This window comes from Corylus avellana, chromosome ca2 (assembly GCF_901000735.1).
Source record: "Corylus avellana chromosome ca2, CavTom2PMs-1.0".
In the NCBI taxonomy this organism is placed as follows: Eukaryota; Viridiplantae; Streptophyta; class Magnoliopsida; order Fagales; family Betulaceae; genus Corylus; species Corylus avellana.
The window spans coordinates 39,708,670-39,735,472 of record NC_081542.1 but is presented as its reverse complement, the minus strand read 5'-3'; the positions used below and the strand labels follow the sequence as shown (position 1 = coordinate 39,735,472).

At 36.8% G+C, this 26,803-nt stretch overlaps 1 protein-coding gene and 2 pseudogenes across 1 annotated transcript; all 3 read right to left on the bottom strand.

The window, feature by feature from the left end:
• Positions 1–5,143: 5,143 nt before the first annotated feature.
• LOC132169764 (probable LRR receptor-like serine/threonine-protein kinase At3g47570) lies at positions 5,144–5,912 on the bottom strand (annotated as a pseudogene).
• An 8,247-nt stretch (positions 5,913–14,159) lies between these two features.
• LOC132169763 (probable LRR receptor-like serine/threonine-protein kinase At3g47570) lies at positions 14,160–18,038 on the bottom strand. Its single transcript, XM_059580741.1, has 4 exons — positions 17,476–18,038; positions 17,114–17,302; positions 15,367–16,019; positions 14,160–14,614 (listed from the first exon to the last, which is right to left on the bottom strand). Exons 1-4 carry the CDS (start codon positions 18,036–18,038, stop codon positions 14,160–14,162), a joined length of 1,860 nt encoding a protein of 619 aa, XP_059436724.1.
• A 5,614-nt stretch (positions 18,039–23,652) lies between these two features.
• LOC132169762 (putative receptor-like protein kinase At3g47110) overlaps positions 23,653–26,803 on the bottom strand; it is a 5,338-nt pseudogene continuing 2,187 nt past the window's right edge.

Sequence of the window (26,803 nt, the reverse complement as noted above, 5' to 3'; positions counted from 1 at the left end):
TAAATATCGCTAAGGCGCTTTCCCAATGAAGAAGTACATAAGCATTTTCCAATTTAACCTTTACTCAAAGGTTCTACTTCGGAGAAATATAGCCGGAGAAGTTCCCGAATGTATTTCGGTGAAACATCACTAAGGCGCTTTCCCGATGATGAAGTTCATAAACATCCTTGAAACTACAACATTCATCAAGTATCAAGCCTTCACGCCAAGCGCCTTCCCAAGGCAAACATTCAAGCTATTACATTCAAACCGAATATTCTCGCAACCATGCATTCTCGGAAAAATGTCATCAAAATCAAATTTTCCCAGAGTCAAGCATTACCCCACATTTCATAAAGATTCCCATTATTATAACTAACTTATAAACTATGGGAATCAAGGGGTAACTGTTGGGTCATATTTTCCCAAACAGACACTCGGTAATACTCTTATCACTAATATGTCAACAAGTCAACATTTATTTAAACCACAACATAGACACGTGGTTTCATTCAACAAATTAACCAACTGTGCTAAACCGAGTAACATGTGTCACTACCACCATGAATCACTTTGCCCATATAATACATCATGGATCCTCGGCAAAAAAAAGAGATAAACATCAGCTACTTCTAAACCCCTATAAAAGGAGACCTCCACACTATTTTCAGGGACTGGTTTTTCAACATCTTTAATCTCTGAATCTCTTTCTTACTTAAACTCTTATTATGAAACACATCACTGATTTAAGCATCGGAGAGCCTCTGCGGCACCCAGCCCGGAGACCCTTTGACGCTCTTATTATTTTATAGGAGTTGAAGATTGAAGACACCACAAAGGACGAAGATCACATCATCCGGAGACTGTTGTACGGAAAAATCGTGCTTCAACAGATTCCATGCATGGAGTAGCAGTTAATTTGGTTGTTGTAATATCAACATCTCGAATAGGAATCGCGTGTATGTGCAAGATGGTAAATTTTATATTTAGCAGAAATTATAATATAAAACTTTGTCCTTCAGAAATTAGTAGTATTGTAGTAAGACCACTTTTTAGCCTCTTTGAACTTAAGCCCATCTTGAAAATGCTCCCCGTTTTCTCCCTTTTTCCCTCTCCCATATGGCCATATTGAATAGAAAAATAATAAAAATAAAAAATGGCTCGAAATTATAGCTCCTAATTACATTATTCTCATATACCTTGGTGCATTATCATATGCTTAAATAAATGTTTGTAAGAAAAAATATTGTCTCAGACATATTGATCAAAAGTCGGTTTGATTTATTCCAACAAAATACATATCCGCACAAACAGCCAAATCAATGCTCGACAAGAGCATTTCAAAGGAGACTTTTCTGCAATTTGAACAAGTAGCAGTTGAGTATATCTGTCATGTTGGAAAATTTAGAAAATTCTAAGATAAAAGAAAGGGTTAAATTCACTTTACCCCCTGAAGTTTCAGAGGTTTTTCAATTCGAACTCCAATGTTTAAAAATTGGCAATGTACTCCCCTAATGTTTAAAAAATTTTCAATTCAGACTATCCATTACTAATTTCCATCTAATTTGACGGAAATCATCTCACATGCGTCTCACATGGGATTTTGATGCCCTCTATTCTAATTTTGCTCTCATTAAATCCTATGAAGTAACTACCCTCAATTTCATAGGTTTTAATGATGGTAATTACGTAATTTCATAGGTTTTAATGAGAGCAAAATTGAAATAGAGGGCATTAAAATCCCACGTGAGACGCATGTAGAATGATTTTCGTCCAATTAGACAAAAATCAGTAATGGAGGGTCTAAATTGAAAATTTTTGAAACATTAGGGGGGTACATTGCCAATTTTTAAACATTGGGGTTTGAATTGAAAAACACCTAAAACTTCAGGGAGGTAAAGTGAATTTTTCCCTAAAAGAAACAAAACAACTTTTTCCACTAAGACTTGGTCGGACACCTTTAAGACTTGGTCGAGACATTTTCGTAATTACAGTTTAATATATATATATATTCATGATTTTCTGTACGCATTAAGCACCGTAAAATGTTTTTCAGGAAATCATCAACTGAAAGTATTTTATGTTGAAACAAACAGAGCCTTACTCTGTTTTGTAATTCCTTCACCAGCACTCAAGTGTACGTACATGACTATAAATAAAGGGTGTAACTATGTTTTGGTTAAGTTGACCAAAACCTTTGCCTCGTAAACTTGTTCAATTTTGTTTATAAATGAGAAGGCAGCAACTAGGGCTGGGCGTCAGTTAAAGTCAATCAGTGTCGGTAGAAAAATTTTTGTTTCATCGGTAAAGTTGGAAATTTCACCGACTTATTCCGCCAAATTTTTGTCCCGACATTGATAGGCATTCGGTAAAGTCGGTATGTGAAAAAATTGAAAATTATCGGCGAAGTCGGTCAATAAAGTCGGTTCGGTTAACAAATTTTATTTCGCCTACTTAACCGAATTTGTCGAAAGTAAAAAAAATGTTTCGCCTACTGCCCATTAGTTAATCGGTGTTAGTAGAAGTCGGTCGGCTATCGATCGGTAGGCGGTTGAAAGTCGGTAAGCGGTGAATTTGCCCAAGCCTAGCAGCAACTAAAGGAGCAAGAAGTAGAAGAGGAGTTGCGGAGAAGGCAACGTCCTTTTGTGAGAGAGATACACCATTTTGCTTCTTGAGTGATCTCACGTTTGAGTGCTTATTTAAAGCTTAGAGAATTATAGAGAAGTTTTCTCTTTTGTATTTAATTTTATTTGTGTGAGAGTGACATTTGAGTGTATTGGAGTTTTTGGGTTTGTGTGATTTTGTTTGTATTACTATTTGTACACCACTCTTCTGTTGGTAATTTTTTCCTGGATCGTCTCCGCCAATAGATGTAGGTTTGTTAAATCGAATCACTTAAATCTTTGATGTCTTGTGTGGATGTGTTATTTTTTATTTTGCACTTTTCTCCTTCTTTGGTGATCTTGGAATTTGCATTTGTCACAACATGCTCAACATGGGCATTACAAATGAGGCTTTTCTGCAACCTAATTTCATCACAAAGCTCCGTTTTCCTACAAATTTACATGGTTAAAAAAAATAACTTTTGCTCTAAAAACATAAAGAAAATTTTGTTATAAAGTTACCTGTGAACTTAAACGTGGTTGGTATAGCCAGATAGGTCCAAGGCCGTAACTCTTTGATGCTTGCGGCTGCATGTAATTCCATGCCATCCGCAGAAGTGCATGGAATAATTCCAAGAGGTGAAGATGTTAAATGGGTCACTTGTTATCATTTCTCTGAATTTGAGCATGCCCAAACGATTTGTCTCGTTGGTTGAAGCAGCAGCAGCTACAGCGATAGGTCGCAAGAACAGTAGACTCATAGAAAAGAGAAGAATGACACCAAGATATGTAGTGCATAGTGCACGAAAGTTGCGGTTATGAATTAGCTTCATGGGAATGGAGAGAAGAGAAGCAGAGTATTTGCGAAATATCGTGCGAGGCAGAGCAAGATACAGAGTATTATATATGTAGGGGTAAACTGTTTCAAAACACAAGTTCTAGAGTCCTTGACACACACCGGCGGAGCCCGCCTGCACCGGGCCTGCTAAATTAACGTTGACAAAGTCTTTGGCCGGCCAAATTTAGAAAAAAAAAAAATGCATTACTTTGATCTATTCTGATTTTTTGTTTGTCATTTTCTGTTTTTTATTTTATGCATGGTATTTTGTTGGGAACCTTTAGTTTGATTTTTGGAGAATATGTCACAAATACTCTGTAAATATTACTGATTTACAGCAGAGACTCAAAGAATAATTATTTCTCACACATTTTACAAAATATATATTTCACTTGCAAGTTGCTAAACAAGAGTTAAATCATCAGTGTCATCAGTTGGTTGATGCTTCACTCAATGAATTTTGTGAGAATAATCATCAGCCTCCTAAACTTTTGGGGCCAATAGAAAATTTTGAACATGTCAATCCCTCCCGAGAGAGGTGCTTTTAAAGAAATTACGCCCCTCTTGAAAATGCTCCCCGTAGTATTCAATCAAATCCTCCCCTCCAGTGGCTGTTAATGTGGCCACGTGGTTTTAACACATGCCACATTTTCTAGGCTTGAGTTGCACATGTTGCGTATTTGCACGCGTACTGCTCGAGAAAAGATTTGAGTGATATTCTGTTTCAGCAAGTGGAAGTCCTTTGAGCTTGCACAAAGGAAAATTCTAAGATACAAGAAACAAAAACAACGTTTGCTCTGAAAACATCAGAAGGGAAAAAAAATCGAATTCACTTATAAGATTACCTGTGGACATAAATAAGGTGGAAATCCTTAGGTGAGTGTTTTGATCCTAATAAGACTATCGGTAAGTCTACTTGTGCTGGCAGGTCATCTACCTATGAAGCTCTTGTGCTTGTGGTTTGAAAGAATTATTTGGAAATTACTTTAAGGTTTGAAATTTATGGCCAAAACTTTAGGTCCAAGCCCGTAACTCTTTGTGAATCTTTTTGAGAAATTGGATAATAAAGAGGCGAGTATGAGAATGAGATAAACTAATGTCTTTCCGTAGTGTTTACTTATTTGTTGGACAAGTTCTTTAAGCAATTTCTACTACAATAGCTTCACTACAGATCTAAGTATTTTTTTTTTTCTTGGGATTATTGGTGTGAATTATTCTTCTTTTTTACTGTTGGTCTCCTCTTGACCAACATTCATTTTCATATATGTATTTTTTGAATTTTCACTTCTTGTGCTTTAGATCTTAATCTCAATGTATTCTTATTTAACGATAGAGAAATGCAATTATTTTCACATATTTACGACTAATTCATGACTTGTTTAATAGTTGTCAAAATCCATCTATATATGCAAGCCCTATTAATCTCTATCAAAGCATAAATCTCGTATGTGACCAATATTCCCGAGCAATATATACAAAAGACCAGAGTTTTCTCTTCAGAAAAGTTGTTCCACCATTTTTGCAGTAGGGTTTACACGTTTTCTTTCTTGCTTGTATTAATTTGATATATCTAATTGACATGCTATCATAATAAGTATGGAGGGCCATAAGGAAATAAAATCAAAAAGGCTAAAATGAATATGTAGAGCATAGTAAAATGACAGTTAGTGACACTTTCCAACTCAATCAAAATTATGATTTAGAGGATTTAAGATCAAAGTAGTTACGTATCTGGAGGAGCGTAGCCAATAGTACCCATTATTCGAACTGTGCTGGTTTTATTTTGAGAAACATCATTTGTTGTGGAGAGGATCCTTGTCAAGCCAAAATCACTTACTTTAGCAATCATGTCATCGTCAATAAGAATATTGCTTGGCTTTAAATCACAATGAATAATTGGTGTTTCACACTGATTATGAAGCTAATGTAAAACATAGGCTACATCGATCGCGATATTTAGTCTTTGGAGGACGTTCAAATATCTTGGTGGACTTTCGTTCTCTCTATTTAATTAGGTGCAGCCATTTGTCTAAGTTTCCATTTGCCATAAATTCGTAAATTAGAGCTTTGAAATCATGGCCGCTGTAGTCCACGCCATAGCAACAAGTTACGATCTTAACGAGATTCTGATGCTGTATATTTCTTAAGGCATTGCATTCAGCCATGAAACTCTTAGAAGCTCCTTTCTGTAGGTTCAATACTTTCACGGCAACCATCCTTTTTTCCTGATCAAGAATTCCTTTATATACGGAGCCAAAACTACCAGATCCAATTAAATTATTAGGAGAAAATTCGTCAGTCATTTGATAGAGCTCCTTGTACGAAACATTTGAAAGTGGGTTGGTTTTTTGGATTGTAGAGGATGATTCTTTTTTCGATTTTCTCCACCAATAAAGGACAAGAAATGATGAAAATATGATGAAACATAAAACCCCACTAACAACTATGATTGATAATGTATTACTCCTTGCTTCATAACTTTGACATCGCATCTTTGTAGTTGTAGTTATGGAATACCTCCGCAAAGCTTCTTATTTCCTATCATTGATATTGCACTTGCATTTTGGAAGACTCCTTCAGTTGGTACTTCGCTCACCAAATTATTAAAAGAAAGATTCAAATATAGTAGAATGGAAACTTTCTGCAAATCTGTAGGAATTAAACTCGACAAATTGTTTCGTGAAAGATCTGCATACCAAAGGTCTTTCAAGGAAGCCAAAGATGGAGGTATGTTTCCTTGAAATGAATTACCCTGTAAGTAAAGGTTCTTCAAACTCAAGCAATCTCCAATGGTTCTCAGAATCTCACCAAACAAATTATTTTCAGAGACATCCAAAGAATAAATATTTTTCAAATTGCCTATTTCCATAGGTAGAATGCCCGATAATGAGTTTTGTGATAAGTCAAGTCTTAGTAATTGGGAAGAAAGACTCGTTTTGGGTATGGCTCTACTAAGATCATTTTTTGAAATATCTAAGATTTGCAAACTTTTGCAGTTTCCAAAACTTGATGGAATGCTTCCTTCCAATTTGTTCTGTGATAAGGAAAGTTCGACCAATTGAGTGAGGTTGCCTAGAGAAGATGGTATGCGTCCACACAATCTATTTCCATAAAAATACAATCCTTGCAGGTTTTGTAACTTCCCAAGGTAAGAGGGAATGGTGCCTGTTCACAGATTTTTCCACATGTTGAGAAGACTTAAGTTGATGAGATTCTCAAATGCTGTAGGAATAATTTCAGATATTTGATTGTTTTGAATATAGAAAGCACTGAGTTGCTTAGACAAATTTCCTATAGAATCAAGTAAACTGCCTCCAAAATTGTTATAAGAAACATCTAGCTTTTCCAGTTTGGTGCAATTTTCCAATGATGTTAAGAAATCCAAGTCATTGGCTGAATTACCCCCAAGAGAATTTCTAGCAACAGCTATCCACCGGACATTTAGCAGGTTTCCTAGATCAGTTGGAACTTGTCCCATGAAATTGTTATAAGAGAGATCAACCATTTCAAGCCGAGAAACATTGGATAGTGAAACTGGGATTGGACCAAAGAATTCGTTCTTTTTATAGATTTTGAGATTAGAGAGAGTGAGGCCTATATTGGCTGAAAGAGTGCCATTAAGTTGGTTACCTCCGACTTGCATGAACCTCAGAGTTGATATATTGTAAAGGGAAGAAGGGAATGTACCAAACAAATTGTTGTCCACAACTGCCAAGTAAACTAACTTTTGCATACGACCTATTTCATCCGGAATATTTCCCACCAAATTATTAAATGCAAGCTAGAGTACTTCGAGTGTAGAAATAAAGTAGGCTTATAGAAAAGAGAAGAAATGACACCAAGGTATGTGTTAGAAGACATGACTTGCATTTCCTCTTCAAGCTTACTGTGGGCCCCAAGCAATTATGGTCACTTTTACACCCATACCTTTTGACTTAAGCTTCTATCTCTCACACGTCCATTTTGTCCCTTCTTTATTAAGCTTCTTCTAGAAGCTTTGACAAAATGGCTTTGTTGTTAAATGTTGAAGCCATTCGGTCATGAAGGTATGCAGCAATTTTCAGTTGAAAGAGAGGAAGAAGAAAAAGCTGACGCTTGCCGAGAGAGAGAGACTTGTGTTGTGCTCTAGAGAGAAGAAGATACACTATTTTTCTTCAGTTTGATCTCACATTTGGAATGCTGAAAAGCTTAGAGAATTTTAGAGAATATTTTCTCTTTTGTATTTAATTATCTTTTGAGTGAGATTGAGGTGTATTGGGGCTTTTGGATTTAAGTGGTTTTATTTGTACTACTCTTTGTACTCCACTCATTTGTTAGTGAATTTCTCCTGGATCGTCTACGCCAGTAGATGTAGGCTTGTTAAGCCGAACCACTTAAATCTTGGTATCTTGTGTGGTTGTGTTATTTTTCTATTCTGCACTTTCTACTTCTTTGATGATCTTGGAATTTGCATTTGTCACAACAAACTGGTATCAGAGCTCGGGTATTTATTTTGCGGGATGGCTACTGCAAAATTTGAAGTAGAAAAGTTTGATGGTCAGAATAGTTTCAGCCTTTGGCGCATCAAGATACGAGCTTTATTATGACGACAAGGCTTGGCGAAGATTTTGGATGGCGAGGTGCCATCAACATCATCAACGGAGGAAACGAAGGAACTCGAAGAAAAAGCCCACAGTGCAATTTTGTTGTCTCTTTCAGATGGAGTTTTAAGAGAAGTTGCCGATGAAGAAACAGCCGCTAGACTTTGGAAGAAGCTGGAGAGCTTGAACATGACGAAATCCCTCACTAACCGATTGTATTTGAAGCAACGGTTATATACCCTCAAGATGAAAGAAGGTATGCCTCTTTGTGATCATCTTGATGACTTTAATAGAATTATTTTGGATCTGAAAAATATTGATATTAAAGTAGATGATGAGGATCAAGCCCTGATTTAGTTGTGTTCTCTACCGGATGCTTTTGATAATTTTGTTAATTCAATGTTGTATGGTAGAGATACTATCTCCTTAGCCAATGTTAAGTCTGCTTTAAATTCTATGGAGTTGAGGACAAGATTGAATAGTAAAGGTAGTGATAATCAGGCAGAGGGTTTATTTGTTAAGGGTCGTTCAAAAAATTCTTTTAATTTTAGAGGTCGATCTAGTGAGAGGGATTCGGGTAAAGGTAAATCAAGAGGCCGATCGCAGTCTAGATCAAAGAAGAAAGTAAAGTGTTACTACTGTAAAAAGTATGGGCATTATAAATCCAAGTGTCCGAAGTTGAAAAATAAAGAGGAAGGTGACAAGCAAAGTTCCTCTTCTGTGGCTGGTGTTGTGGAAGGAAATTCTAAGGGTTCAAACCTTGTCCTTGTAGTTACCATTTCTAATGATCGTTCTAACGACAAGTGGGTCCTTGATACTGCTTGTACATTTCATATGTCCCCTAAAAGGGATTGGTTTACTACCTATGATTCAGTCAATGGTGGTTCAGTCTTGATGGGAAATAATGTCGCCTGTAAGATTGTTGGTATTGGTACAATCAGAATTAGGATGCATGATGGGATTGTGAGGACTTTGACGAATGTTCGACATATACCAGATTTGAAGAAAAATCTTATTTCATTGGGCACTTTGGACTCCCTTGGATACAGGTATTCCGGTGAAGGTGGAGTCATTCGGGTTAGCAAAGGCTCATTGGTTATAATGAAAGGTAACAAGGTTGATGGCCTCTATTTTCTTCAGGGTAGTACGGTAACAGGTTCAGCTGCTGTGTCTTCTTCAGATGATCCAAATTCAGACACTACCCGGTTATGGCATATGCGGTTGGGTCATATGAGTGAGAGGGGTATGACAATCCTAAGCAAACGGGGTTTGCTTTGTGACCAGAAAACAGGATCTCTTGACTTTTGTGAGCATTGTGTGTTCGGGAAACAGTGCAGAGTCAAGTTCAGTATAGGCATCCACAGAACAAATGGTACATTGGATTATATCCATTCAAATCTATGGGGTCCCTCTCAAGTTCCATCAAAGGGTGGTGCTCAATACTTTGTTACATTTATTGATGATTATTCAAGAAAAGTCTGGGTGTATTTTTTTAAGAAGAAAAGTGATGTGTTTGTCACTTTCAAGCAATGGAAGACATTAATTGAGAATCAGACTGGGAAGAAAATCAAGCGACTCAAAACAGACAACGGCATGGAATTTTGTGGTGGTGAATTTAATAAATTCTGCAAGGATGAAGGCATCGCTAGACATCGCACAGTTAGTCATACTCCACAGCAAAATGGGGTTGCTAAGCAGATGAACAAGACTCTCTTGGAGAGAGCGCGTTGCTTACTTTCAAATGCCGGGTTGTCTAAAGATTTTTGGGCTGAGGCAGTCAATACTGCTTGCTATTTGGTCAACCATTCTCCATCAACAGCCATTGATTGTAAAACTCCTTATGAGGTATGGTCTGGTACTCCTGCTGATTATTCATTTTTAAAAACTTTTGGTTGTCCTGCTTATTGTCATGTGAATGATGGTAAGCTTGAGCCTAGGTCAAAGAAATGTATATTTCTAGGCTATGTGGATGGGGTGAAGGGATATAAATTATGGTGTTCTAATCCTAAATCGCCTAAGTTTATAGTCAGTAGAGATGTTGTATTTGATGAATTTGCCATGCTTCACCTGAGAAAGGAGTCTATTGTTTCTGCAGGAAAGGAGCAGGGTTCTAGCAAGGAGGTGGAGCTTTAGGTGGAGGCTTCACAGAGGGTGCAAGATAACACTCAAGATCAGCCTGTTACAGATGTTCATGATTCCAGTTCTGATGATGATGATCCACAAGAAGAGCAAGAGACCAGTATTGCGGCTGGTAGACAGAGGAGGCAGATTAGGCCACCTCAGAGATATGGCTATGCAGATTTGGTAGCATATGCACTTACTGTGGCAGAGGACACTGCAGTCCAGGAGCCTTCCACTTACTCAAAAGCTGTCACAAGTAGTGAATCTGCTTAATGGGTTGTTGCCATGAATGAGGAGATTGAGTCTCTTCATAAGAACCAAACATGGGAATTAGTGAAATTGTCTAAAGGCGCTAAAACTGTTGGTTGCAAATGGATCTTCAAGAAAAAGGAAGGAATCCCAGGTGTTGAAGATGCAAGGTTCAAGGCACGTTTGGTAGCAAAGGGCTATAGTCAGAGAGAAGGTATGGACTTCAATGAAGTTTTCTCTCCTGTTGTGAGACATAGTTCTATTCGTGTTTTGCTTGCCATGGTTACTCCAAATGATTTGGAACTTGAGCAACTTGATGTGAAAACTGCATTTCTGCATGGTGAGCTTGAGGAAACCATTTACATGCATCAGCCAGAAGGGTTCATTGCTGAAGGTAAAGAAGATCTTGTTTGTCAGTTGAGGAGGTCGTTGTATGGTTTAAAACAATCTCCAAGACAGTGGTACAAGCGCTTTGACAACTTTATGATCGGACATGGTTACACAAGAAGTAGCTATGACAGCTGTGTGTATTACAGGCAATTGTCAGATGGTTCTTTTGTTTATTTGTTACTCTATGTGGATGACATGCTTATTGCTGCTAAAAATATGTTGGAGATTAAGAGATTGAAATCTATGTTGAGTGATGAGTTTGAAATGAAGGATTTGGGTGCTGCGAAGAAAATCCTTGGTATGGAGATTCACAGGGATAGAAAAGCGGGAAAGTTGTACTTGTCACAGAAAAAGCACATTGAGAAAGTACTTGAACGCTTTGGTATGCATAATTCTAAACCAGTGAGTACTCCACTTGCAGCTCATTTTAGACTTTCAGCAGCGTCAGCGCCACAGAGTGAGGAGGAGGAGCAGTTCATGTTGCGTGTTCCTTACTCCAGTGCAGTTGGAAGCATCATGTATGCTATGGTGTGCACTCATCCAGATATTTCACAGGCAGTCAGTGTTGTTAGTCGCTACATGGCGAATCCGGGCAAGGCTCACTAGCAGGCAGTGAAATGGATACTCCGTTATTTACGAGGTACTACAGATGTTGGCTTAGTCTATGATAGAGGCAGTGATATCAGTTCCAGTGTCATTGGTTATGTTGATTCAGATTATGCTGGTGATTTGGATAAAAGAAGATCTCTGACAGGTTTTGTTTTCACTCTCTCGGGGTGTGCCATTAGTTGGAAAGCGACTTTACAGTCGACGGTTGCTTTGTCCACTACGGAGGCAGAGTATATGGCAGTAGCAGAGGCAGTGAAAGAAGCAATTTGGCTCAGAGATTTGGTCAGTGATCTGGGTTTGCAGCAGGATGAGACTATAGTATTTTGTGATAGCCAGAGCGAATACATTTGACCAAAAATCAAATGTATCATGAGAGGACCAAACACATTGATGTCAGATATCATTTTCTTCGGGAGGTCGTGACACAAGGTGATATCATAGTGAAGAAAATTGCTATGGCGGAAAATCCAGCGGACATGTTGACGAAGCCACTTCCGATCTTCAAGTTCAAGCATTGCTTGGGCTTGATTGGTGTTTGTAGTTTGTAATTACCCTTAGGGGTGTTGGAGGAGACGTCTTGAGGAGATTTGTGTTGAAGACTTGATGAAATTCAAGTCAAGGTGGAGATTTGTTAGAAGACATGACTTGCATTTCCTCTTCAAGCTTACCGTGGGCCCCAAACAATTATGGTCACTTTTACACCCATACCTTTTGACTTAAGCTTCTCTCTCTCACACGTCCATTTTGTCCCTTCTTTATTAAGCTTCTTCTAGAAGCTTTGACAAAATGGCTTTGTTGTTAAATGTTGAAGCCATTCGGTCATGAAGGTATCCAGCAATTTTCAGTTGAAAGAGAGGAAGAAGAAAAAGCTGAAGCTTGCTGAGAGAGAGAGACTTGTGTTGTGCTCTAGAGAGAAGAAGATACACTATTTTTCTTCAGTTTGATCTCACATTTGGAATGCTGAAAAGCTTAGAGAATTTTAGAGAATATTTTCACTTTTGTATTTAATTCTCTTTTGAGTGAGATTGGGGTGTATTGGGGCTTTTGGGTTTGAGTGGTTTTATTTGTACTACTCTTTGTACTCCACTTTTTTGTTAGTGAATTTCTCCTGGATCGTCTCCGCCAATGAATGTAGGCTTGTTAAGCCGAACCACTTAAATCTTGGTGTCTTGTGTGGTTGTGTTATTTTTCTATTCTGCACTTTCTACTTCTTTGGTGATCCTGGAATTTGCATTTGTCACAACAGTATGCAATGCATAATGCACGTAAGTTGCCGCTATGAAGCTTCATGGGAATGGCTGGAGAAGGGGAGCAGAGTATTAGTGAAATATTGTGCAAGGTAGAGCAAGATACAACGTATTAGGGTGTGACCTGTGAAGTTAGAATTTTTATAACACAAATTCTGGAGTCCTTGACACACACTGGCGGCGGAGCCCCCTGGCTGAGAAAGTCTTTTGGCAACAAAGTCTTTGGCCGGCCGAACCCTGAAAGTCTCTTCCCATCTAACATAAATAGACCCCTAGCTTCGTTTTTTTGAAATGTCTTGTTGTTTTGGGAAGAAAAAGTCGTATAAGGTGGACAAGTGATGTCTTATCAATGCCCCAAAAAATATATATATACAAAAAGAAAGTGATTTCTTTACACCGTGACAATCTATGTAGCATGCCCTACGTTTATAATCCATTAATTTATCTTTCTGGCCACTCTTTCAATTTTTTTTTTTTAAGATTTAATTTTTAAATTAAATTAATATAAAATTAATATGTTGATATAGCAAAACGGTGCATTTCAATAGGAATGACGCCCATTAAACTTTTGGAAAAAAATCTAACGTTAAGGATTTTGTTGCATTTTCGATTGACTAAGGAAAAAAAAAAAAAAAAAACTGAGGGATTTTACACTTTTTGCGCGTTAACTCAGGAATTTATAATATATTTACCTCTAAAATTAAGCATCAACAATTGGCATTAGAGACACAATACACACTTGTGATTTGTCTCACTAACATCCATTGCATCACAAAATGACTCTGCTGGTCTCATGGCTAATGTAGCTTCCTGTTTTTTTACGTGATATCGGGATATATAATTAATATTCAATGCAGCCTTTTTTTTCTGTAAATTTTAAAACTAGACTAGATGAAATATATATATATATATATATATAGAATAAATTAAGATTTGTAATACATGTAGATCAAAAGTTGATTAGATTTATTCCAACAAAACACATATGCGCACAAACAACCAAGCCAATGCTAGCTCAACATGGGCATTAAAAAGCAACTAAAGAAAAAAATAAAAACATGGGCATTACAAAAGAGACTTTTCTGCAACCATACTTCTTCCCAAAGCTCGGTTTTCCTACAAAATTACATGCTACAAAACAACTTTTGCTCAAAAAACTTAAGGAAACAAAAATCAAATTCACTTATAAAGTTACCTGTGGACTTAAAGAATAATTAGGATATCTTATAACTGATTGTCAAAATTGCATTGAATTTGGGTAGCCACCATGAGGACAGATGTGGGGCCTATGTGCCTTGGGCAACTTAGGGTTTGGTTTCCCTCGGCCTAGAGTAATTGGACCCTACACTTGCCCTTACTGTGAGGTTACTCGAATTGTATGCAATTTGGGCAATTAATTATAATGGATCACAAATCAAACGTAAATAAGGAGAAAACTCTTAAATGAATATTTTGATCCTAATAATATCGCTAGAAAGTCTACTTGTCTATCATTCGATAAACTTCTAAATCAAAATTTGCAGTGCCTTACCTTACTTGGTCCTTATTCATGGATCCTAACTTGTAGAAAATCATTTTTGATCCGATGTAGTTCCCTGGTGACATCTTCCATCTTCATTCTTTCATTTGGCACTGCTAATGAACAAGCAAGGCTAATCTTGAAAATTGAAAGTAGGCACTTTTGCATATTAAAATTCATATGGCTTAAGTTCTCAATAAGGACTCTTTCTTCTACTGCCTCAATATTATTGTAATCATTGTAGTTGTAGCCATCTTCTTCTGCTACCACTACTAATTCATTTACTTCTCTTTTCAGTAGATTTGGGTCTACAACTTGCACAAGCTTTTCTGGCAATGCCATTTTAACAAAGTTATGAAGGTTGAAACCATCTGAAAACATTTTGTCGGTGGGTCTCTTTCCTGTGAACATCTCCAACAAAAAAATCCCATAACTATAGACATCTCCTTGTGTTGATGCCTCACCGCCCATTCCATACTCTGCAATTCATATATTTCACGCACAAAGTTAACGTGGTAATGATTTCAAATAGCGGTTTAATACATAATTTAAAAGAGTTGGGATTTTATATTTAGAAGCTACATACTTTATTTAGTCTTAGAAAATAATGTGAAAAATAGTCTGTATTCTACAATTAGAACTCGTGAAATGTTTTGGGATTTTGGATAATAAAATAGGTCAGTATTAGAATCATATCAACTAATCATTGTCGTTCCTTCGTTCTAACTTATTTGTTGGACAAACTAAAGAGTATGTTAAAATATTAATTTAAACACTTAAAATTCACAATTTCTTATCGACTCAATTTTTTGGGATAAATGGTAATTTAAAATAAGTTTTAAGTCTAAACCTTGTACCCGTAATTTATCCCATACTTCAATTAAAATAATCCACATATTGTCTGGTCCAACGCAGCTATGCATGTCTTTTCTTATATATGCACGCCTTATTAATCTCTATCGAAGCCTAAATACTATATGTGACCAATATTTTCAAGCAATGTATACAAAAGACCGGTTTTATTTTGAGAAAAGTTGTTCTCACCATTTTTATGGCAGGGTTTACATGTTCCCCTTCTTGTTAATTAGCCGACATATAAATTTGATATATATATCTAATGGACATGTTATCAGAATAAGTATGGAGAGCATAGTAAAAAGACAGTTAGTAATACTTTTCAACTTGAACAAAATCATGATTTAAAGGATTTAAGATCGAAGTAGTGATGTACCTGGAGCAGCGTAGCCAATAGTACCCTTTATTCCAACTGTGCTAGTTTGATTTTGAGAATCATCATTTGTTGCAAAGAGGATCCTTGCCAAACCAAAATCACTTACTTTAGCAATCATGTCATCGTCAAGAAGAACATTGCTTGGCTTCAAATCACAATGAATGATTGGTGTTTCACAATGATCATGCAGATAATGTAGTGAAGAAGCTACATCGATCGCAATATTTAGTCTTTGAAGGAGGTTCAAATATCTGTGTGGACTTTCATTCTCTCTATCATGGTGCAGCCACTTGTCTAAGTTTCCATTTGCCATGAATTCGTAAACTAGTGCTTTGAATTCATTGCCGTTATAGTCCACGCTTGAGCAACAAGTTAAGATCTTCACGAGATTCCGATGCCGTATATTTCTTAACGCATTGCATTCAGCCATGAAACTCTTGGAAGCTTCTTTCTGTTGAAGGTTCAACACTTTCACAGCAACCATCCTTTTTTCATGATCAAGAATTCCTTTATATACGGAGCCAAAACTACCAGATCCAATTAAATTGTTAGAAGAAAATCCGTCAGTAGTTTGATAGAGCTCCTTGTATGAAACATTTGAAAGAAAGTTGGTTTTGGGGAGTGTACAAGATGATTCTTTTTCTGATTTTCTCCTCCTATAAAGGATAACAAATGATGAAAATAGAATAAAACATAAAACCCCACTAACAATTATGGCAGTTAATTTGAATATATGGGATTTTCCTTGCTTCATAATTTTGACATCGCATGCTTGTAGTTTTAGTTCTGTGATACCTCCACAAAGCTTTTTATTTAGTATCACTGATATTGCACTTGCATTTTGAAAGACTCCCTCGATTGGTACCTTGCCCACCAAATTGTTGAATGAAAGATTCAAATATAGTAGAACATAAACTTTATGTAGATCTTTAGGAATTATTCCCAAAAAATTGTTTCGTGAAAGATCTGCGTAATGAAGGTCTTTCAAGGAAGATAGTAATGGAGGTAAGTTTCCTTCTAATGAATTACCCTGCAAGTAAAGGCTCTGCAAACTCGAGCAATCTCCAATGGTTGTAGGAATCTCACCAAACAAATTGTTTTCGGAGACATCCAAATCCACAATATTTTTTCAAATTGCTTAATTACTTCCGTTGGTAGGATGCTTGTTAATGAGTTGTGTGATAAGTTGAGTCCTATTAATTGGGAAGAAAAACTCGTTTTGGGTATGGCTCCACTAAGGTTATTTTCTGAAATATCTAAGTACTGCAAACTTTTGAAGTTTCCAAAGCTTGATGAAATGCTTCCGTCCAATTTGTTCTGTGATAGGAAAAGTACGACCAATTGAGAGAGGTTCCCTAGCGAGGATGGTATGGGTCCCGACAATTTGTTTCCATACAAATACAATCCTTGCAGATTATGTAACTTTCCAAAATAAGTGGGAATGGGTCCTATGAACAAGTTTTCATATATGACGAGAAGACTTAAGTTGATGAGATTCTCTAATGCTGCAGGAATAATTTCAGATATTCGATTGCCATAAATATATAAAGCACTAAGTTGCTTCAACAAATTTCCTATAGAATCAGGTAAACTGCCTCCAAAATTGTTATAAAAAAACCCTAGCCTTTCAAGTTTGGTGCAGTTTTCTAAAGATGTTAAGAAATCCAAGTCCTTGGCTGAATTACTTCCAAGATTATTTCCACCAACACCTAAAACAGAGAGATTTAGCAGGTTGCCTATGTCAGTTGGAACTTGTCCCACGAAATTGTTTCGGGTGAGATCAAGATTTTCAAGCCGAGAGACATTGGATGGTGAAACTAGGATTGGACCAGAGAATTGATTAGTATTGATGGACAAATATTGGAGATTAGGGAGAGTGAGACTTATGTTGGCTGGAAGAGTGCCATTAAGTCGGTTAAGTGCAACTGAAATGGTCCTCAAAGATCATTTTCCACAACTCCCAAGAAAACTAACGTTTGTAAATGGCCTATTTCATCTGGAATATGTCCCACGAAATAATTAAGCGAAAAGTGAAGTACTTGGAGTGAAGAAACATTTCCCAGAGAAGGTGGGATGCCTCCCGTCAAATGATTTGAGGCAACGTCAAGCCACACAAGCCTCTTTGAAGAGCCGAGTTCAACAGGAATATTCCCAGTAAGATTATTCCTTTGGAAGTCCAAGAATCTGAGTTCAGGATAGTTGGTGAAGTTGTTTGGAATTTCCCCCGTTAACAAGTTAATGCTACGATTGAGATGTTGCAGGCGGAACCAATGAGTGACTTCTTGTGGAATTTCGCCGTGTAAGAAGTTGTCGGAGAGGTTGAGCACCCTAAGAAAGCTGAGGTTGCCAACGTAAGGTGATATGGATCCACCTAAAGTAAAGCCAGATAGGTCCAAGGCCGTAACTCTTTGATGCCTGGGGCCGCATGTAACTCCATGCCAGTTGCAGAAAGGGATGGAATCACTCCAAGAGGTGAAGATGTTAAATGGGTCGTTGGGTATCATTTCTTTGAATTTGAGCAAACCCAAACGATCTGTCTCGTTTGTTGGAGCGGCAGCTGCAAGAGTGGTAGGTTGGAAGCAACGTAGGCTTACTCTTACAGAAAAGAGAAGAATGACACCAAGGTATGTAGTGCATAGTTCACGAAAGTTGATGTTATGAATTAGCTTCATTGGAATGGAGAGAAGGGAAGCAGAGTATTTGTGAAATATTGTGCGAGGCAGAGCAAGATACAGAGTATTATATATGTAGGGGTAAATTGTTTCAAAACACAAGTTCTAGAACTTTTGAGGCCAATAGAAAATTTTGAACATGTCAATCCCTCTCAAGACCATGGAAAATACTTAAACATGTAGATCATCAAAAGTGGGTTTGATTTATTCCAACAAAATAAATACTCGCACAAACAGTCAAGCCAATGCTCAACGGGTCATTTACAAAGGAGACTTTTATGCAATCTGATCATTTCTTTGCAAAGCTAGCTCCATTTTCCTACAAAAATAGAAATTGAGTATATTTTCCATGTTGGAAAATTCTAAGATACAAGAAACAAAAACAACGTTTGCTCTGAAAACATTAGATTAGAAGGCAAAAAAAAAATCGAATTCACTTATAAGATTACTTGTGGACATAAATAAGGTGGAAACCCTTAGGTGAGTGTTTTGATCCTAACAAGATTATCGGAAAGTCTACTTGTGCTGGCGGGTCATCTACCTATGATGCTCTTGTGCTTGTGGTCTGAAAGAATTATTTGGAAATTACTTTAAGGTTTGAAATTGTTAAACTAATGATTAAGTGATTAAATTTAGATCTTCCTATCAGTTTAAGCTTTTGAGATGATTGGTATTTTAATATGAAATCAGAGCCAAAGGTCATGGGATCGAACCTTGACTTCGTCAATTCACCCCTCTTTAAATTAAATATTTCACGTAGCAAACCCAAACGATCTGTCTCGTTCGTTGGAGCGGCAGCGGCAGGTTGGAAGCATAGTAGCTAGAATTTTGTAGGACTTGCTTAACTTAAGGGGTAGGGGTGTATGAAGTTAGAATTTTGGGGCAATTACCTTTTTTTCATTGACTACAACGTATTGTCACTTTGTTCCTATGAATTGACAACCCTACTGCCTGACCCTATCAAACTATTATTTTATGCCCAAAATTCTCGTTCCATCAGTTAAAGGCGTTAAATTCATTGTAGTTCACGGAGGCAAAGTGACAGTGCGTTGTAGTTGATGGAGAAAAAAGTAGAATAAAAAATTTCAAAATGGCATGTGATGGGTTGACTGTCTGAGTTTGACTTACGAAATGAGGATTTTGGGCACAAAATGGTAGTTTGATGGTGTCGGACAATGTTATCTATTCATGGGAGTAAAGTGACAATGCGTTGTAGTTAATGAAAAAAAAAAAAAAAAAAAAAAAAAAAAGAAGAAGAAGAAGAAGAGGGTAATTAGCACATTTTTTTAAAAGCCCAAGTTCTCGAGTCTTTGACGCGCTGATACGTAATATCTTGAACGAGTGCGAAGTGGGCCAAAATGACTTGTGAAAAGTGTTTTTGGCAGAACGTACACTGAAAGTTCGTTTCTCCAATTAATGTCTTGTTTTCGGAAGAAAAGTCTTCCAACAGAACAAGTGACGTATTATGTCTTTACACCGTGAATCTCTTATGTAGCAACGAGCAAGCCCTACGTAACTACGTTTATTATCTACTAATTATCCTTTTAGTGCCTATTTTTATTGTTTATTTCTCTATGAAAAAATATTTCTCGAAAACGATCGCTTACTTAATAAAGATCTATGTTCATTGTTTCTTTCTCTATGGGAAATTATTCCTCGTAAATGATTGCTGAACTTATAATAGATAACTCGGACTAGCTAATCAGCCTCTTTTTGGTCTTATTAATTATATATTCCTCTTTTCGCTAATAAGCTTCTAATACTGAGGTGGGGGACCTGTAGTTTGATTTTTGCAGAATATGGCTTTATGGATTTACAGCAGAGACTCAAAGAAGAATTATTTCTCACACATTTTACAAAATATATCTTTCACTTGCAACTTGCTAAACGGGAGTTAATATCATTAGTGTCATCAGTTGGTTGATGAAATATCTGTTGTGCTGAATGCTTCTCTCAATGAATTTTATTTGTGAGAATAATCATCAGCCTCCAAAACTTTTGAGGCCAATAGAAATTTAAAGGCCTCGCCCCGCACCGGGGATCTGCCCAAAGCAAGCTAACTAGGACCATGGCTAGACCCATGTCAATCCCTCTCAAGGCCATGGAAAGTAGTGAAGTAAATTGTTGGTCAGGTTCCAGTTCTGAGTTTATCATTGCGGGGGTCACTCATGGTGTGAACTTCAAATTTTGAAGATGCATGTAAAGTTATTGGATTCTTCTGTTGAAACTTGCTCTAACCACAAATGTTTTCAATAAATTACAAATATAAAAAAGTTAGATGATGATTCTTGAAATTAGGCTGCTCAAATTTCAAGTGAGAAAAGCTGCCGCGGCCTACTTATTGGACTTTTGTAGCTGCATGTTGGACTTCAACGCTGTTTGTCAAAGTCATCCAAAAAGATGTAATTATTATTCTTTGAATGGACAATTTTTTCAAGGCTTCATCAATAAGAGATTGAAAATGCATATTCAAGAAAGCCAAAGCAAGAAAGCCGGGTTGGAATTATAGGATGCAACAAAAGTCATATAATTAGGAGTTTCTCCTTCATCAATGTCACTCAATGTAATATTGAAGGCTTTTTGACCTTTTGGCTTATTACTCTTGAGGTTAGCACAATCCTTTTGCACATGACCATAGCCAGAACACTCATAACATTTTGGACCACGTGAGTCTCTTTCATTTCTACCCTGGGTACTCTCTTTTTGTTTTCCAAATTTCTTAAAAATTCTATGTTCATTCCTAAAATACCTTCTAGCTATCAATGCAAGTTCCTCATCATCTGGTGAATCCTCATCAGATAACTCATCAGAGTTCTTCCTAAGAGTTTTAAGGGCAATATCCTTATTTTTCTTAGGTTGAGGCAAGGAAAACTCATAAGTTTGAAGAGCATCAACTAACTCTTCTATCCTCATGGTATTAAGATCAGTGCATGACTCAATAGCAGTTACCTTCATTCTGAATCTTTCAGGGAGTGATTTCATAACTTTTCTAATAAGTTTAGTGTCAGAAACTTTCTTTCCTAGATTTATCATGGAATTTCTAATTTCACTAAGTTTACCAAAGAAATCATTAAATGTCTCATCCTCTAACATTTTAATTTCCTTAAACTTAGAAACTAACATTTGAAGTTTTGAAGCTTTAACAAGATTTGTTCCTTCATAAGTAGTTTCTAGGATCTCCCATGCATCTTTGGCACTATCACAATTTGAAATTCTAGAGAACTCAGTTTGTGAAATTGCCAGGCATAGAGCATTCATAGCTTTGTCATTCGCCATACGAGTTTGTTTTTCAACATTAGACCATTCAGCTGTCGGCTTATCTGGAGCTTTAAATCCAGATTCAATGACATGCCAAACGTCTATAGATTTTAAGAAAAATCTCATACGGGATTTCCAATAGCCATAATTTGATCCATCAAAATTAGGCACAGTGTTAAGGGTTTGAGACATCTTAAACAAAAAACAAAGATCACACTCAGGAATTTAATCCTTCACGGAGTGAACCCGCTCTAATACCAATTGAAAAACTCTAAACAGATAAATATCACAATTTTATGCGGAATTAACGAATATTTATCAAAGCAAACAATTACCAAAATATGAACAATCACATACAAAGATTTTGGTGACGAAGAGGAAACCTTTTAGAAAACGTTCTAAAAGTAAAACCTCTCCAGGGCAGCCAAACCCAGGAAATCACTATCAAAAGATTATCCAGAAATTATAGAAACTAGGAATACTTACAACCCTTTGCAAGACCTTGACTCTGTAAGATCGACAAGCCTTCAACTTGTCTCCTCACTCACAATCTTCTTCAACGTGATTCTCCTTTATCGGACCATTCCGATAGACTTCAATTAAGCACACAATCAATACTAACAAAAATCATCTAAGAGGAATCAATTTGGCTCACAACAAAATAATCACTCAAGCACAGCCTCACACGAACTCTCTGGGGGTGAAAATTCGTGCTTCTCTCTTCTATAATGATGTATATATACCCCCTGACAAAACCTTAGACCTAACCCACTTAAAATCAGGTTTTTGGGCCTAAAACTTACGGGGTGTCCGGACATGTTAATTGGCTGTCCGGACACGGCTTTGCAGAGCAAAATTTGAGTTTCTGGAAATGCAGTCCGGACTCGGGGAAGGCATGTCCGGACATAGGTGAAACAGCATTCTGGAAATGCTGTCCAGTCTTGATCAACAGCTCCAATCGATGAGCGTTTGTGGTCCGATTGAGCTAAAATTTTGTAGGGACGTTCATAACACATAAATCTACATTATGAACGGTGAAGATTGGATTCTGAGCATTATATATCAGTGTTGAGCCCATGAACAGTAGCCTCTACATTTTGAAACTGAATTAAGCCAACACAAGAACTAACAAACCCCAATGTTTAAAAAGTGACACTTTACCCTCCCCCCCTCCTCCAAAGTATTTGACATTGACACTTGACCCTATGAAGTACACTTTACCCCCTGAAGTATTTTGAATTGACACTTTACTCCCATGAGTTGGCACTTTACCCCCCTGAGTTGACACTTTACCCCCCAAAACTTAGTTACTTCGGGGGTAAAGTGTCAACTCAAAATACTTCAGGGTGTAAAGTGTACTTTATGGGGTCAAGTGTCACTTTTTAAACACTGTGGTTAAAAATGCAAATGAGTTGATAGTTCAGGCAAGTAATGTATTTTTCTCCAAAAAAAAAGACATGGCTTCATGTCTGACCACGGAGAGTAGTTGCCCCTGACCAAAACTTTTAGTGAATGACAACACAATGAAGTAATTTTAAAAACACAAAAACAGAAGATAAAAGATAATGAATCAGCTATTTAAGAATCTGTTAAAGAACATCTATGGCATGTTTATTTGTATGTTCTTTTTTTCAGCCATTCAGGATTTCAATTTTTAGTGTATCCGGCCTATGTCCTTAAACGTTTACTATTGCAATAGCTTCACCTGAAATCTTGGGATAATTGGTCTGAATTATTCTTGTTTCTTGCTGTTTGTCTCCATTTGACCAACGTTAAATTTCATATGTATCTAATAGTTACTTTATTTATTTTGTTTGGTTTGATTTTTCACATGTATTCTTATTTAATGAAAGAGAAATGCAATTTTATTTTTTATTTATTATTTTTTTTCTGAGCAAATATGGGAAAACAGGGAAGGGGAAAAAGAGAAATGCAATTACTTTCGTATATTTATGAATGATTCGAGACTTGTTTAATAATAGTTGTCAAATCCTTCTATATATGGAAGCCCTTCTCTATCAAAGCCTAAATATCATATGTGCCCAATATTTCATGTTCCAAAGGGGTAGCTTAATTGGTTGGGGACTACATTTTAGAAAGCGGAGGTCAGTAGTTTGAATCATCTATCCCCCTTCTTGTATAGACATGTCAAAAAAATATGTGCATATTCCTGAGCAATATATACTAAAGACTAGTTCTCGTTTGAAAAATGCTTCAGAATAATTATGCATAGAGAGACTGAAGGAAATAAAATCAACAAGGCTAAAATGAATATGTAGAGCATAGTTGAAAGACAGGTAGTGAAACTTTTCAAGTTGATCAAAATCATGATGTAGAGGATATAAGATGTAATTAGCTATGTACTTGGAGCAGCGTAGCCAATAGTACCCTTTATTCCAACCCTGCTAGTTTGATTTTGAGAAACATCATTTGTTGTTGAGAGGATACTTGCCAAACCAAAATCACTTACTTTAGCAATCATGTCATTGCCAAGAAGAACATTGCTTGGCTTTAGATCACAATGAATGATTGGTGCTTCACAGTGATCATGAAGATAATGTAGTGCAGAAGCTATATCAATCGCAATATTTAGTCTTTGAAGGAGGTTCAAATGTCTTGGTCGATTTTCATTGTTGATATCTTGGTGCAACCACTTATCTAAGTTTCCATTTTCCACGAATTCGTAAACTAGAGCTTTGAAATCATTGCCATTGTAGTCCATGCTGGAGCAACAAGTTAAAATCTTAACGAGATTCCGATGTCACATATTTCTTAACGCATTACATTCAACCATGAAACTCTTGGTAGCTCTTTTTTGTTGAAGGTTCAATACTTTCACAGCAACCATCCTTTTTTCTTGATCAAGAATTCATTTATATACTAAGCCAAAACTACTAGATCCAATTAGATTGCTATGAGAAAATCCGCCAGTCGTTTGATAGAGCTCCTTGTATGAAACATTTGAAAGTTGGTTAGTGTTTGGAAGTGTAGAAGATGATTCTTTCTTTGATTTCCTCCTCCTATAAAGGATAAGAAATGGTGAAAATAGGATGAAACATAAAACTCCACTAACAACTATGGCTGTCAATTTGAATGTATAGGATTTTCCTTGCCTCATAACTTTGACATTGCATGCTTGCAATTGCAGTTCTGGGTTACCTCCACAAAGATTTTTATTTCTGATCACTGATATTACGCTTGCATTTAGGATGACTCCATTAGTCGGTACCTCGCCCACCAAATTATTAAAAGAAAGATTCAAATATAATAGAATAAAAACATTCTGTAGATCTTTAGGAATCAATCCCGACAAATTGTTTCGTTAAAGTTCTGCATGGTGAAGATCTTTCAAAGAAGCCAGTGATGGAGGTTAAGTTTCCTTCAAATGAATTACCCTGCAAGTAAAGGTTCTGCAAACTCGAGCAATCTCCAATGGTTGTAGGAATCTCACGGAACAAATTGTTTTCAGAGACATCAAATTGCAAAATATTTTTCAAATTGCCTACTACCATAGGTAGGATGCCAATTAATGAGTAAGTTGAGTCCTAGAAATTGGGAAGAAAAACTCGATGTGGGTACGGATCCACTAAGGTTATTTTGTGAAATATCTATGAACTGCAAACCTTTACATTTTTCAAAACTTGATGGGATGCTTCCTTCCAATTTATTCTTTGATAAGGAAAGTATGACCAATTGAGTAAGATTGCCTAGAGAGGATGGTATGTCTCCCGACAATCTGTTTCCTTTCAAATACAATCCTTGCAGCCTTTGAAACTTCCCAAAATTAGTGGGAATGGGTCCTGTGAACAATTTTGCACACATGGAAAGAAGACTTAAGTTGATGAGATTCTCTAATACTGCAGGAATAATTCCAGATATTTGATTGCCACTAACATATAAAACACTGAGTTGTGTCGACAGATTTCCTATAGAATTAGGTAAACTGCCTCCAAAATTGTTATCAAAACAACCTAGGCTTTCAAGTTTGGAGCAGTTTTTCAAAGATGTTAAGAAATCCAAGTCCTTGGCTGAATGACTTCCAAGATTATTTCCACCAACACGTAAAACAAAGAGATTTAGCAGGTTGCCTAGATCAGTTGGAACTTGTCCCAAGAAATTGTTTCAGGTGAGATCAAGATATTCAAGCCGAGAGGTATTGGATAGTGAAACTGGGATTGGACCAGAGAATTGATTAGTATTGATGGACAAATATTGGAGCTTAGGGAGAGTGAGGCTTATGTTGGCTGGAAGAGTGCCATTAAGTCAGTTAAGTGCAACTGCAATGGTCCTCAAAGATGATATATTGTAAAGGGAATAAGGGAACGCACCAAACATATCATTTTCCACAACTCCCAAGTAAACTAACCTTTGTAAATGGCCTATTTCATCTGGAATATTTCCCACCAAATAATTAAGCGAAAAGTGAAGTACTTGGAGTGAAGAAACATTTCCCAGAGTGGGATGCCTCCCGTCAAATGATTTGTGGAAACGTCAATCCTCACAAGCCTCTTTAAAGAACCGAGTTCAACAGGAATATTCCATGTAAGATTATTCCTTTTGAAGTTCAGGACTCTGAGTTGAGGACAGTTGGTGAAGTTGCTTGGAATTTTCCCCGTTAACAAGTTGCTGCTAAGATTGAGATGTTGCAGGCGGAACAAATGAGTGACTTCTTGTGGAATTTCCCCGTGTTAGAAGTTGTATGAGAGGTTGAGTACCCTAAGAAAGCTGAGGTTGGCAATGTAAGGTGGTATGGATCCATTTAAGGTATAGCCACGCATGTCCAAGGCCGTTACTCTTTGATGCTTTCGGCCGCATGTAATTCCCTGCCATTTGCAAAAGTGGATAGAATTATTCCAAGAGGTGACAATGTTAAATGGGTCATTGGTTATCATCTCTTTGAATTTCAGCAAAGCCAAACGATCTGTCTCATTGGTTGGAGTGGAAGCAGCAAGAGTGGCAGGTTGGAAGCATAGTAGGGCTATAATAGAAAAAAGAAGAATGACATCAAGGTATAAGTTGCGGCTATGAAACTTCATTGGTAATGGAAGCAGAAAGTTGGTGAATTAATATTGGTGTAAGGCAGAGTGAGATACAGCAAGGACTTGAATTTATGGTGTGATCGAATTTACTATATGCAATTTTCAAGACACGATGTACGTTCTTGGATTCTTCTTTTAAAATAGCTAGGAAGGACTTGAATGTTATTTAATTGTCAAAGTCATCCACAAATGTGCAATCATGTAGGACTTGAATGCTGTTTATCAAAGGGATCATCCACAAATGAGCAATCAACTCAATATGCTGGATAAGGATTCCCGACAATCTTCAAAAAATTGCCCATCAACTTTTTCTCAAATTCTGGCCATCCAATGTCATCTAACAGCCACAATTTCGCCACGTGTCCCAACTAAAGATAAATAATAAAATATTATTTATTTTAAAAAATATATATATAAAACAAAATATTAAAATTAAAAATTAAAAAAATTGGGGTGGCCGGCCACCCC

Bases quoted from the DNA above. Each gene is read 5' to 3' on its own strand.
- LOC132169763 (XM_059580741.1), bottom strand. From the start codon at position 18,038: ATGAAGCTAATTCATAACATCAACTTTCGTGAACTATGCACTACATAC. The intron at 17,303-17,475 runs GCTTGACGTTGC...ATGATCTTTGAG, and splicing joins TCTTCAAAGAGGCTTGTGTG to GACCATTTCAGTTGCACTTA. The intron at 14,615-15,366 runs GTACATCACTAC...TATGAATTGCAG, and splicing joins TATTGGCTACGCTGCTCCAG to AGTATGGAATGGGCGGTGAG.